Raw genomic sequence first — 15,339 nt, 5'->3', positions numbered from 1 at the left:
AGTCTTGTTAGGACCATGTCAAACTAAGGGAAGCAGGGCACATTTAAAACTTGTATGACCGAAAAAAAAAAGAAATATCTCCCTTATACATTGTTCGAGATTAGCTTTATGCTCATTCAGATCCATATACTTACTGCTTCCCTCCTGGAAGCCCTAGAAAATGCTCATATTACTCCTAAAGGTCATATGTGTTTTCATCATCTCTACGGACCAAAGGGCTCAGTGCATCTGCTGATCCAGGCTTCTCTTGTTGCTCATAAGCATCACCACCTCAACCCTACCATGCCTACAGTTCTTCCTTCCTTCTAAGGGACTTTCCTCTTGCCAATGAGACAATTGAGATTACTGAACCTAGTCAGTGGCTTTTTCCACCCCAAGAGGAAATAGAAGTCGATCAATAATTTTTTTTTCTTCTTCCCTCCATCACCACAACCAGATACCAAAAATAAAGAAATATTATCTTCAGAGGAACAATAAAAAGCTTAGAGCTGTTGTTTTAACATAAACAGTGGGAGACAAAAAGCAATGGAATGGAAATTTTAGAGTGTTGAAAGGGGGGAAAAAACTGTCAGACAGGAATTATATATCTAGAGAAATATTCTTTAAAAATAATGGCTAATTAAAGACATTTTCAGACATGAAAAGACGAGAATAATTGTTGCCAACAGAACCGTACTACAAGACATGCTAAATGAATAGACATCAGAATGAAAGGAAATTATCCCAGATGGAAGCACGGAATTGCAGAAAGAGACAAAGAGAACCAAAAAGAGTAAATGCATAGGTAAATATGAAATACAAATTTTTACTTTGTAAGAAAGAGTGTTTAAAGCAAAAGTAATAATGTTTTATGGAATTTATAGTATATATAAAATTAAACTACATGGAAACAGTAGCACAAAGAGAAGGTGGGGCTGAAAGCTTCTTACATTATTTGTGAAGTGGTAAAATTTTAATTCAAGATCTTATTAAATTAAGAATATATACTTTAATGGGAGCAGGAAATGGCAACCCACTCCAGTACTCTTGCTAGGAGAATCCCATGGACAGAGGAGCCTGGTAGGCTACAGTCCATGGGGTCGCACAGAGTCGGACATGATTGAGCCACTTCACTTTCACTTTTCACTTTCATGCATTGGAGAAGGAAATGGCAACCCACTCCAGTATTCTTGCCTGGAGAATCCAGGGACGGGGGAGCATGGTGGGCTGCCATCTATGGGGTCGCACAGAGTCAGACACGACTGAAGCGACTTAGCAGCAGCAGCAGCATATACTTTAATATATAGCATAAACACTAAAATGAAACACAAAACCGTGTTGAAAAGCTAACAAAACCTATAAAATAAAATAGTAGGGGCTTCCCTGGTGGCTCAGTAGTAAAGAATCTGCCAGCCAATGTAGGAGACACAAGTTCGATCTCTGGTCCGGGAAGATACCACATGCCTCAGAGCAACTAAGCCAGTGCAGTACAATTACTGAGCTTCTGCTCTAGAGCCCGTGAGCTGCAAGTACTGAGGCCACGTGCTACAACCACTGAAACCCAGGAGCCCCTAGAGCCCCATGCTCTACAAGAGAAGCCACCGCGATGAGAAACCTTCACACCACAACAAAGAGCAGCCCCTGCTCTTAGCAACTGGAGAAAAACCCACACAGCAACGAAGACCCAGCACAGCCAAAAAAAGAGGAAGAAACACACTTAAAATAATAATTCGAAAGAAGGCATGAAAGAAGTAACAAAGAGATCAAGCAAGATTGGGAAAAATAGAAAACACAAAACAGTAGCTTTAAATCCAACCATAGCAGTAATTACATTATATATCAAACAAAGAAGCCTAAATACTCTAAGTAAAAGATGGAGCTTATACAACAAGGACCTATTGTATAGCACATGGAACTCTGCTCAGGGTTATGTGGCAGTCTGGATGGGAGGGTTGGGGGAGAATGGAGATATATATATGGCTGAATCCCTTAGCTGTTCATCTGAAACTATCACAACAATGTTAATCAGCTATACCCTAATACAAAACAAAAAGTTTAAAAAATAAAAAAGATGGAGGTTTAGAATGCATATGTTTAAAATCCATGATTCAGTCTGTGTCATCCACAAACGATGCACTCTCATATAAGAAGGATACAGGTAGAAGGAAAGTGAAAAGATGGAAGAAGTTATACCATAAAGGCATTAATACTGAAGAGGGATATTTTACAATGATAGCAGGCTCAGTTTCTCACAAAGATGTGACGAGCCTAAATGTATGTGCAGCTAATAACATAGCTTAACATACGACACAAAACTGACAGACCTAGAAGGAAAAACAGCCTAGTCCACCATCACAACTGGAGATTTTCACACACCTCCCTCAATCAGAGATGAAGCAAGCTATTTAAAATAGCAATGTATAAATGATTTGAAAATCTCTATTACCCAACTTGACCTAATTAATATTCAAATACACTACAGCTAACAAATGGAGAATACACATACCTTTCAAATATACATAAAATAATAACAGTGTAAACCACATATGTGTCCTTTAGATAATTCTTTGTACGTTTCAAATGATTAGCTTATTCGTGTTTCTTAACCATAGTGGAAATTAATTGGAAGTGAATACAAAAAGTTAACTAGAAAGTCCTCAACATTTAGAGATTAACAACATAATTTCATAAAGCTCATGAGTCACAGAAGAAATCACAATGAGCATTAGAAAATATTTTGAAGTAAAAAAAATTTAAAAATACATAAAACTATATACTAAAATGGTAACTTTTATTCTGGAGAAGGCAATGGCACCCCGCTCCAGTACTCTTGCCTGGAAAATCCCATGGACGAAGGAGCCTGGTAGGCTGCAGTCCATGGGGTCACTAAGAGTCAGGCACAACTGAGTGACTTCACTTTCACTTTCACTTTCATGCATTGGAGAAGGAAATGGCAACCCACTCCAGTGTTCTTGCCTGGAGAATCCCAGGGACGGGGGAGCCTGGTGGGCTGCCGTCTATGGGGTCGCACAGAGTCGGACACGACTGAAGCGACTTAGCAGCAGCAGCAACTTTTATTCTAAGTAAATTATATCTCAATAAACCTGTTCTAAACCTTAAAAAATAATGAGAATATAACATACCAAATTTTGTGAGCTGATGCTAAACCAGTGCTTAAAAGAAAAATGTACTGGCTTTAAATGCTCATATTAGAAAAAATAAAGGGTAAAAGTAATGATCTAGTGGTCATCTCAACTGTCTAATAAAAGAAAAAATATTATCAAAGAAAGCAGGAAGGAAATTGTGGTGAATCCAGAGACATGCCACTCAGATTGCCCATCAGTATCAATGAAGACAAACTGTCTCAGCTATCAGCAGATAGACTCTGGCTCTCAACTCCTTCAGGAGTTGCCTCAATTACAGAGAACCTCCTCGGCCAAGGCTATACCCTTCTCAGGTAGCTCATATCCAGTGACTGGTAGCAGTGGAAGTCTAAAGTTCAGCCATTTCTGACCAATGCAGGGCATTGCTAGAAGTCTAAATACCCACCCAGCTCTTCATAGGGTTGTCTGACATTTTCCAGGCTCCATTACTGTTAGATTTGTCTGTCTGACCAATGAGGTTTCAGACTCTTCCCTTCCATGGGACCTAATCTCTGACAAATATCCTCATGTGAAATCCATCACAGATTTTGCTCTCAGAGACAGACTTTCAACAGAAAAATCAAAATGAAAGCAGAAATCAATGAAAAAATAAATAACCCCCCAAATACAGAAAATCAACAAAACTAAAAACTGATTCTTTCAAAGATCAAAAACATTAATAAATACCTAGCAAGACTCTTTAAGTAAAAATTAGCAAAACAAAACACTCAACAAAAGCTATTTGTTTAATATTGATACATTCCAGACAGGGAACACTTCCAACTCAAAAATTCCTGGTGTTATCCTTTTTATAGCCATACCACCTCCCTCTCCCCACCCCTACCCCAATTCCTAGTCCCTGGAAATCACTAGTCTCCGTTATCTTGTAAATAATATTATATAAATGAAATCATACAGTATAACTGGTATTGTTTGTTTGTTTTCTCTCAACATAATTCCCTAAAGATTCTTCTACATTGTGTGTATGTCAGTAACTCATTCCTTTTTATTGCTGAGTCATATTCCATGGCATGGGAAGTACTATTTTGTTTAACCATTTACCCATTGAGGGATATCTGAATTGTTTCCAGTTTTTAGGAATATAGCTACTATGAACATTCAAGTACAGATTTTTAAAAAGCATTAATCTTACTTTCCCTGGGATAAATGGTTGTGTACAACTGCTAGGCTATATGCTAGTCATGGGTCTCCTGTGTGGTGCTGGTGTAAAGAATTCGCCTGCCAGTGCAGATGTAAGAGACGTAGGTTCAATCCCTGGGTCGGGAAGATCCCCTGGAGGAGGGCAAGGCAACCCACCTCTGCATTCTTGCCTGGAGAATCCCATGGACAGAGTAGCCTGGCTGGCTACAGTCCATGGGGTCACAAAGAGTTGTACATGACTGAAGTCACTGAGCACACATGCACACATGCATGGTAATTGCATGACACTACGAACTATTCTGTGTTTTTCTCAAATTCATGTTACAAATGTAACCCCCAGTACCTCAGAGTGTGACTTTTTGGAAATAGGGAATTTAAGGAGGTAAATAAAGTAAAATGAGGTTACATAGATGGGCCTTAATCCATCATGGCTGGTGTCACACAAACTGAAGAATTATCCTGTGAGGACATATCAAGAAAGTGGCCATCTTCAAGCCGAGGAGACGGGCCTCAAAAGAAGGTCTGCTAACACCTTGATTTTGAATTCCTAGTCTCTAGAACTACTAGAAAATAAATTTCTGTGTATTTCTAAGCCGCTCTGTCTGTGCTATTTTGTTATGGCAGCCCAAACTAACTAATAAACGTGGCCAGTTGCATAATAAACTGCCAAACTGTTTTCCAAAGTTGCTATACTATTCCAGCCAGCAGAGTAGGAGGGATCAGAGTCTCTGAACCCCTTCCTGAATTGGATGTTGTCTTATTTTTCATTTTAGCCATTCTGACGGATGTAGCAATATCTCATTAGTGTTTCCACTTGCACTTCTTAAATAACTAGTGACGTTAAATTTATTTTTGTGCATTTATCTTTCATCTATATATTATATTCACAAAATATCTCTTCATGCTGAAACCCATTTTTAAATTAGATTAAAAAATTTTTTTTTCACTGTTAAACCTCAAGAGTTCTTTATATACTTTAGATAATGGTCCTTTGTCAGAGGTCCTTTGTAATTTGCATATAATGTTTTCCTGATTGTCGCTTGTATTCTCATTATCTTAAGAATCTTTTGCAGAGTAAATTTTTAAAAATTTTGATGAACTCCAATCTAACCATTTTTTCCTTTTATAGATTATGCTTTTGGTGTCAAGTTTAACCCCAGATCCAAAAGATTTTTCTATGTTTTTTCTATAAGTCTTATAGTTTTATTTGTCTTTTAACCACATGAACCAGTTTGAGTTAATTTTTGTACAAAATATAAAGTCCAAATCAGTTCATTTATTTAAAAGGCAAGCCTTCCTCCATTGAATTGCATTGTCAGATTGTGAATGGAGTATGTGACCCAAAATGGTTAGGATAATTGTTTTCCATAAAAGAGCCTCCATAAAAATTCCTAGACTTTGTTAAGGCAAAGCAAACACACTGCGAGTCTCTGTTTTATGTTATTTCCTTCAAACAATGAGCCTTGTTTTATCCTCCTGAGCTAAAGATATAGAAGAGCAAATGAGCATGTTCTAAGATCCAGGTTTTCTTCGGTGATACTTTAGGTTTATGACACTTATTCTGCTCTAATTCATTATTATGTTTGTGAGGGATTGATACTTATTCTGTCTGAATTCTTGTATTAACACTCTGGCTTATCTAAAATCAAAGAACCAGCCCAAAGCTTTAAGAGCTGTCTACCTCTTGTCCACTGGATCATCAGACTCTCTCAAACTGGATTCAAGCCTCTCCTGGCTGTGCTACAGTTGGTTTATCCGCACTCTTTTGTGAAATTACGAGTAATTTTATGGTTGGTCTTTCTTTTCCCAGAACTGGTACTATTAAGTCACTTGGCAGAGGGAAAGAGCTGAATGTTTGATTGCAAACTATAGAGTGGGAGAACTGTTAGTTTTGTATAACAAATACTTCTCTTTCTAGGCACATGAATTATGCTGCCCTATCCTTTGAAGTTCAGAAAACCGTGTGACTTGCTTTGACCAATAAAATATAAGCTGGAGTAATGTATTTTGTTTTGTTGAAGCCTGTAAAAACGCAAATGCTTCACCACTGCCTTCCTATACAGATTAGCAATGCTCAGGAGGTAGACACTCTGTCAACCTGCAAACCTAAGTGAAAACAATACGAAACAGAGTCCCAGCAACCCAAATGGACATGTGGCATGTAGTAAGAAATAAGCCCTGTTGTTTTAAACCGCTAATTCTTTTGTTTGTATTTTTTACCACTGCATAATTATATCCATTCTTATGAATATAATCCAGGTAGCATTACATGTATTTATTTCGTTGTGAAAATTCATTAAGTGGAAATTGAAATTAGAATTAATCTTTAAGTCCTTATCAATCTACTTATAAACATATATTTGTTAATTGAAAAAGTTATGGTGATACCATATTTCTGAACTAGAGTTTGAAAACACACTCTCTACATGTAGATTAGTAGCAGCATTCCATGGGCTAAGACACAAGCACACCAAAATTTATCACTGGCACTGAGTGAATACTTAATATTTTTGAATAGTTACAATCCACAAGAGGGAGATGAAGTGATTAAACTGCAAAATGCTGAGCAAAAATAGCTACGTAAGTATTTCAACTGTTTGACAATAGCTTAACAACAAATAATTTAACAAAATTTTGTATCTACTGAGCAAAGAGCTTGATGGATTAAAAACAAAAGAAAAAACAAAAAAGAAGCACTTTAGGTCATGAGTGAGGAAGACACTAAAGGGATATAGGGATATGACAGTAGAAATGTCCAAACACTTCTTCGTGCTCTCGGTCCTATGGGAGCACAAGGAAGGGGGTGTCATGGTTGGTAACCAAGTTTATGCATCATGGCAAAACTCCATTTTCAGCTCATACACCCATTGGAAAATTATGCTGTTGATTAACCAAAATTTAATCCAGAAATGCATGAAGGCAGAATCCAGGAGAAGCCAGCCAGAGAACACATTGTACTCAGAATACAGAGTCAGAGAAGTGCAAGATACCCCAGCAGAGACAAGAAGTCACTCCTCAATGAGAGGTAGAGATAAGCCCTTCAGGAGCTCACTGAGAGCAGCAAAATCCCCCCAACAATGGAACTCATGGTGCCTAAATCTGCTTAGGCCCTGTGTGAACCCCACACAATCTTCTCCCTTGAGGCCCTCAAAGAACTCATACTGGGGAGATAACTGAGATCACTTTTTTTAAGGTGCACCAGACTGGAGTTTTCCAGCAATTTTTAGTGAGGATGGAAAGCACATTCATAGCTGTCCTTGATCTCTTGGTGTGAAAAAAAAAAAAAAAAAAAAAATATATATATATATATATATATATATATAGCAAGCTACCCTGAATAGCTATGTTTAAGCTTATAGTTAGATCTAGAGTTTTCATTAGATGGTGGGTTCATGGAATACCCTGGTGGTCCAATGGTTAAGAATCTGCCTGCCAACCCAGGAGACATGGGTTTAATTCCTAGTCTGGGAAGGTTCTACATGCTGTGGGGCAAGTAAGCCCAGGTCCCGCAACTGCTGAAGCCCCTGCCCCCGAGTCCATGCTCTGCGACAAGAGAAGCCTCCACAGTGAGAAGCCTGTGCCCCACAGCTAGAGAGTAGCCCCACTCCCACAACTAGAGAAAGTCCTCACACAGCAGTGAACACCCAGCACAGACACAAATCAACAAATAAATAAAAAATTTTTTTCAGGACTGTGGGTTTATTTTTCATCAACAAATTCTACTTCCATCTTCATAAAATCCTGAATTGAAGAACCATTATAGAAAATGTAGACGTGGCTTGGGTTGAACTGCTCTGAGTATTACCCAGAGTAGTCAAAATGAGTTACACAGCATCCTATACAAATAATTTCTTGATAAAGCTGTTTCCACATACAACACTAAAGGTAAAATGATGTAACATGGAGATTAAGTTTTTAAAAATGTGAGAAGATTTGGGGCTAAAAAGCCTATAAAAATAAAGCCATAATATTCCTGATCCTTGCCATCACATGTCAAATCATAATTTTCTGTTTCCCAAAACATGAACTTTAATCAGGTTTATGTACTCTGACCCAGAAATTCTACCTCTAGAATCTAACTCTATGAAATAATTTAAGACATAAATGGAGATTTATAAGCAAAACTATTAATTGTAAAATGGATAATATTGAAGTAATTCTAATTAACATTGTAAATGCTTATAAATATTAATATGAAATTAATTGTTTTCTAAATTGGGAAGAAAAGAATGCTGTATAAATCTGAGTACGTGAAGTAATTCTATGTGAAGAAATACAAAATTATATTCAGCTCAGCTCAAATGACAAGGAAACCTCTGACTTTTGGATAGTTCTTAGAATGCACAGTGTTGAATCTATTTTAATTCTGGACCTCAGAGTGTAAGCCTGGATTACCTTGGAGTTCACCTATTACCTTCTGCCTTCTTCTAAAAATGAATACTTTTCAAAACTGAGAATTTCAGAAGTTTTCTCTTTGCCTATTTTGAAGAATGGGACACAAATGCACTTTGTGAAGCTCACTTTGAACTGAAAATTATGTTGGCAATGAATCTCGGTGGGTGATTTCCCTGTCATTAATCAAATCATCGAATAACTATTTTATTAAGTCAAAACTATGTACTTAACAGTATACTGGAACTGCAATGTGTACGGAAGAGCTAAGCCTTGGCCTTGCTCTCCATCTGACAACTTATCACCCACAGAAAGTGAGCCAGGAATAAATGGCACAGGAGAAAACGAGAAGAAAGAGCTAAGTCAGCATGTAGAGGCTGGGTGCCAGTAATGCTGGTAGAAACTCAGTTAGACCAACAGTGACCAGGGAGAACTTGATGGGAGAAGTAAAATTGCACTACCCCTTGAAGGACAAATAGGATTTGTATAGGAGATTATCCAGAATTCTAGGAGTGTAGCACAATACAAATGAAGGAATGATACCAGGGATAACCTGGTTTAGCTTCAAGGGACTTGACATAGAAAGAAGCAATGGAAAATGAAGGTGGGAGAGTGCTTGGGAAGAAAATAGAATAAGTCCCTCTGGGAAAGAAAGAAAGAAAGTCAGGGGTATTTTGGTGTTTGTGTATGTGTGTGTGTGTGTGTGTGTGTGTGAGAGAGAGAGATAGAGAGAGAGAGATTTTTCCTGAAACTGGAAAGATAAAATTGCTTTAAATATTAACTGTAGTCTTGATAAATCTAGATTTAAATATGTTCTTTGTTAATAATTTTATACTTGGTGCAGTATAACAAATAGCATTTTTCTATCAAAAGAAGATAACAGCTAGAGCCCAAGTACCCAAGTCATAATTTCTAGATACTTTCTGAGTCCTAGTATACGCATGCATGCTTACTTGTTCAGCTGTGTCCAATTCTTTGAGACCCCATGGACTGTAGCCCACCAGGCTCCTCTATCCATGGGGTTTCTCAGGCAAGCATACTGGAGTCGGTTGCTATTCCCTTCTCTTGGGGATCTTCTCAACCCAGGGACTGAACCTGGGTCTTCTGCATTGGCAGGCAGATTTTTCACTGTCTGAGCCACCAGGGAAGCCCATGCATGTATACGCAGTCTCTTCATTTATGTCCTAATATTTGTGATTCCATGGATTGTAGCCTGCCAGGCTTCTCTGTCCATGGGGTTTTCCCAGCATGAATACTTGAGTGGGTTGCCATGCCCTCCTCCAGGGGATCTTCCTGACCCAGGGATCGAGCCCACATCTCTTGCATTGCCTGCATTGCAGGTGGATTCTTTACTGATGAGCCACCGGGGAAGTTCAGGGAAGCCTAGTCATCCCCAAATATTAATGGTGACCAAGTTGGCTGCCCACCATCTCCACCAACCTCAGCCCAGGTCCCACCAACAAAAGTTCTTTTACATTTGCTTATGCAGCACCCTATCCACTGCTCAGCTCCTCCAGGCCATCTCTTCCTTTTGCACAAAAAAGAGTGAGAAAAGATAAATAGGACAGGTAGATGAATATGGATAGATGGAAAGCCAGGTTGATTGGGAACACACGGAAATTCAATCTCTGCCCTCAAAGAGTTTACAATCCATCAGACATCAGGTATGCAAATTAGTATAATATACAACAGATTCAGTGCAGAAATACACTGTGTATTCAAGTAGGGCTGAAGGACATCCAAGTCTGCCAGCAGGAGATGCAAAAAAGCTTCACCAGCAGCATTTGACATAAAATTGAACGAATAGGTGGGAATTCTTGGAGCAGACTCAGGGGAGGAATTCCAGACGCAATGATCACAGACAGAAAGACACAGATTTATTAGAAAGTATAACATATGTGAGAACCTACAGAGAATTGAATATTGCTGAGAGGAGAGTTACGGGGAGGTGGGTGGGAGATGAAGCCTGACAGGTAAGCAGCAGCTGCCACGTGGGTGATCAGAAAAAGTCGTAACAGTAGAATATGCCACAGAAAGCACTAACAAATACTCAGTTCAGTCATAAAGGTAAAGGGATGTTTCATTTTTGTTCTTCTTTAAAAGTCTTTTATTTATTATTTGTATTTATATATTTTAATTTGGCTTTAATGAGTACTAAGTAGTGACTATATAAAACATGTGCGTAAAATGTGGGTAAGCTATGAATGATAACAATACAAATAAAGCCCATTTACTTGCTTTAGGGAAAGGGATGTTACTCTCATCTCTAAAGCCCCTCGCAGGGTCATGCCCTGTTTTCCTGCTCAGAAACAACCATTAAAGAGCTGAGCCCAGGCTAGGTTGTGTTCCTTCCATTTCCTGCCTCCCCCTGTGGATATTTAATTGACTCTTTCCTTCCCATCCTAATCCCACCCCCTGGACCTAAAATAAATGTGCTTCTTTTTTTCTCCTAACAGGAAGGGATGTCCCAGATTTTCTCTTCTAACTCCTTCATTTTACACCAGAAAGCTGAAGCACAGGCAAGTAATATCCTCTTGTTAATTAGTGCTAAATTCAGCACTGGCACCTAGTGCTCCAAATTCCAATGCTCGTTTGTCAGAAAACCAAGCCTGATTTTGCCTCTAGTTGAGTCACTGTCCCATCTTGCACAGAGCAGTCCTCCCCTTATGACACCCTCACTTCCTTGGAACGTTTGTAGTTTGAATCACAGGGAGGTTCAGGATAGAGAGCCAGCAGGAGATGACAGTGAGAACAGCATGGTAAATTGCTATCCTTGCATTTGGGCAACTTTAGGAGAGTTATTATAATAAATTACTTCCTCTCCATCTCTGCTGTAACATTTATTTTGAAGGCTTGAGGGTACAGAGTTTCCTCATGTTAAATGGACTAATTATTAATCTTCTCGGCCAAGAGGTGTGTCCAATTAAAGTCTGAGTCACTAGTAGCTTCGATTTAAAATTCAAGAATCCCGTTGGCTGTAGATCAAAGATGTCATTCGAAGGAACACTAAAATGAGAAAAATTAAAATTTATTTTTTTTGTCCTTGCTAAAGAACCAAAAAAATTACTACAAGAATTAAAGCATCATATAGTACTACGGGGCTCTGCTCTCACACTCTGGACACAAACCTCAGTGGTGTTTGCATTTTGCCTGCACATGTCTGTTTACAGACTTATTAGGGAAAATGGCTTTTGAAAGACTTTGCGTCCCAAGTTTGAAAATCATTATTCGGTCAGTAACTTCCAATCTTCAAGTCATTAGCTATTCTTTCCTCATCTGGGTTTTATCTTTTTGTCTTTAGACTAAAACAACAATAAGGCTGGAAAAGACATCCAAAGGCCATTGAATTGTTGAGTGTTGGAGCAGGAAGGGACTTCAAAGACTGATTAAGTAATCCCCTCAGTTGACGAAAGGGAAACTGAGATCCAGAAAAGTATCAATATCCATTGAAGGTCTCTTAAATGTGGAATTTGGAATAGAGTTCCCTATTCTTTTTACTGTTAATAAATCAGTCATTTTAGCAGGCAACAGTACAGATGGCACTTCTTGCATGAAAAGCCTGTCCTTGCCCAGAGACATGGCTGGCCAAGTCTGCCCATGAATTGAGCCATAGCCCTTCACTTTTCTCTTTAACTCCTTGCCTTTGCTCAGAAAGAGCTAGCATCTGTGTTGCATCCCAGAAAAGCCATCTGGAAGGGTTCCTCAGCAGGTCACAGAGATACACCAAGGCTTCCAAACTGAGTCTGCCTGATCATCAGTCCTGTCAATTCCTAGGGTGAGGGGTTGACCAGGTGGAGATTTTGTCATGAAACATACTCATGAAAGGGCTTCCCAGGTGGCTCAGTGGTAAAGAATCCACCTGCCAATGCAGGAGGCATAGGTTCGATCCCTTTATTGGGAAGATCTTCTGGAGAAGAAAATGAAAACCCACCCCAGTATCCTTGCTTGGGAAATCCCATGGACAGAGGAACCTGGTGGGCTACAGCCCATGGTGTCACAAAGATTTGGACACGATTTAGCGACAAAACGACATCTCTAGAGAAAAACTAGCATATAGGCTTTCCAGGTGTTGCTAGTGGTAAAGAACCTGCCTGCCAACTCCAAGAGACAAAAGAGACTTGGGTTCAATTCTGGGTCAGGAAGATGCCCTGGAGGAGATCCTGGCAACCCACTCCAGTATTCCTGCCTGGAGAATCCCATGAACAGAGGAACCTGGCAGGCTACAGTCTATGGGGTCACAAAGAGTCAGACACAACTGAAGTGACTTAGCATGCAGCCTAGCAATGCCTTCCATTACCTGACTTTGTTGGACTCAGAATATCTCAACGAGTTTGACCACTGTTCCCTCTCTTCTTTATTTTTCTTTATATATATATATGTGTGTGTGTGTGTATGTGTGTGTATTTATTCTTAACCCACAAAGTTATATCCTGTGGAAAGCAACTGGTGAATCCTGTACCAGGGAACAACTTCTGTACATCCTGTTGCTTTGATTCCACTTTCCAAGAAAGGCTTACATTCTACTTGGGCACCCAGGTAAGCAGGGCTTTACTGCTTGAGGTTTTCATTTCATCACCCTTTGTACAGGATCCAGAATATCAGTTACTGTAATCCATGACAAGTCAATGAGTTTTGTTAGGAGATGTGCTCTTAGGTTTCTTCTACGGGCTTTGACTAAATAAACACATTAGATCCTTTTCCTTATCCTTTAAATAAATACTGTCACAAACTCTGGGCAAACATCTTTGTTTTTTCAGGCAACAAACATACATTTTTCATATTGGATCATATATCAGAACAAACGTAGTTCAACTAATGCTTAATTGTTGTTGTTTAGTCTCTAAGTCATGTCTGATTCTTTTGCGACTCCGTGGACTTTAGCCCTCCAGGTTTCTCTGTCCATTGGATTTTCTGGGTGAGAATACTGGAATGGGTTGCCATTTCCTTCTCTAAGGATCTTCCCAACCCAAGAGCCAAAATTTTTTACTACGGAGTCACCTGGGAAGCCATCTGATCCTTAAAAATATCAACATTTATAGGTAAATTGAAATCCCTTTTTCACCATCCAACTCCTTCCTGAGGGCCAGTTCTTTTGTCATGTAAGCAAATCTATTTAAAGAAAAATTCAATAAATAGCAGTTGGAACATGAGTGTCTGAAGTTAGGAAAACACTATATTTCACAAAAGTCAAAGACAAACTTCTTGATTTCTCTCTTGCTATTAGATTCACACATCACTAGACAGTGAGTTGCTCAAAAAAGCCATAGATGCTGGTGATATTTATCTTTGTATTATATATGGAAATTCCTTCCTGTGTCTAAATATCTTCCTGATAATACTCGTATCCTGTCAATATCCAATATGTGATTTCAGGCCTCTTTTCCGCAAGCTTCCCTTAATCCCCTGAAAATCTTTTTGCATGTGGGTTTGGGAAAAGAAAAAAAAAAGCAGCACTCACAATCACACTGTATCTCCCCAGTGACCTGACAATTGTTTCAAGGATTTCTGGTAATATTTATAAATGGAGTGCAGAGGCTCTATGGTGACTGGAAGATGTTACTGCAATTTTTCATTTGACTAAATGACTAGAATTGTTACAAAAATCCTGACATTTGTCATTAGTATTCTAGAAGGAATTGCAAATTTACCCCAGCAAGAATATTTCTTTTTCTTTTTTTTTTAAAATTTTATTTTATTTTTAAACTTTACATAATTGTATTAGTTTTGCCAAATATCAAAATGAATCCATCACAGGTATACATGTGCTCCCCATCCTGAACCCTCCTCCCTCCTCCCTCCCCATACCATCCTTCTGGGTCGTCCCAGTGCACTAGCCCCAAGCATCCAGTATCGTGCATTGAACCTGGACTGGCGTCTCGTTTCATACATGATATTTTACATGTTTCAATGCCATTCTCCCAAAGATATTTCAACTGAGTCAGTTGTGTCAACCGAACCAGTCACCCTAAGTATCCATCCAGCCTTCCTGTCTCATGTTCACAGATGGGACACAAGATATACTGGTGTTGCAATGGTGTTAAAAGTAAAATAACTCCCCATAAGTTTAAACATGACCAAAAGTAACACTCACGTAACACCTGGAACTTTCTCTCCACTCCACATGTTCTTTCCTGCCAACCTGTCTGCTGATAGAAGGGCTGAATGTCCTGAAAAATACATTTTTAGCATGAATCATCTTGTTATGAATCAGTCAACATATCAGTAAAATAAACATTTTATTTCTCCTCTGTCCTGTCTCTCTATCCCGCTTTCTCTCTCTCACACACCCTTTGCTTTTTCTAAAATGTAAGTCCACATGCAAATGTCTCTTACCCATCAAAGTTCTTGCGTTTTTGTATTATCTTAAAACTTTGGGTTATTTCCTTCCAAGAAGCCAGTGGATCCAAACAGTCTTAGTTTGTTCCTTGCAAAATAGAATTTAAAATTCAGCTTTATGCCATCTTCTCATCCTCTAAAGTAGTTGCTTATGCTTCTCGGTTTTTATTAAAGTCTTTTTGACATAACTCACTTAAGAAATTAACTTCCTGTTTATAATAGCCAGGACATGGAAGCAACCTAGATGTCCATCAGCAGATGAATGGATAAGAAAGCTATGGTACATACACACAATGGAGTATTACTCAGCCATTAAAAAGAATACATT

The 15,339-nt window shown here is 38.8% G+C and overlaps 1 protein-coding gene across 5 annotated transcripts in view; it reads right to left on the bottom strand.

Moving 5' to 3' along the window:
* Window positions 1-11,500: 11,500 nt before the first annotated feature.
* Window positions 11,501-15,339, bottom strand: part of LOC147350467 (uncharacterized) — a 278,856-nt gene continuing 275,017 nt past the window's right edge. For all 5 annotated transcript variants that reach the window (XR_015148930.1, XR_015148929.1, XM_086362032.1 and 2 more), the window contains 2 exons: window positions 14,767-14,842; window positions 11,501-11,681 (listed from right to left, as the gene is read on the bottom strand). Coding sequence is in view for 3 of the 5 variants with exons in the window: in XM_086362034.1 (XP_086218160.1) it covers window positions 11,516-11,681; window positions 14,767-14,842 (242 nt within the window). In the remaining 2 variants the exon portion in view is untranslated. The remainder of the gene's footprint in view (window positions 11,682-14,766; window positions 14,843-15,339) is intronic.

The sequence above is a fragment of the Bos grunniens genome, chromosome 20 (assembly GCF_055505025.1).
Source record: "Bos grunniens cultivar Pamir isolate PY7600 chromosome 20, Bosgru_T2T1.0, whole genome shotgun sequence".
In the NCBI taxonomy this organism is placed as follows: Eukaryota; Metazoa; Chordata; class Mammalia; order Artiodactyla; family Bovidae; genus Bos; species Bos grunniens.
This window is presented reverse-complemented; position numbering and strand designations above follow the sequence as displayed.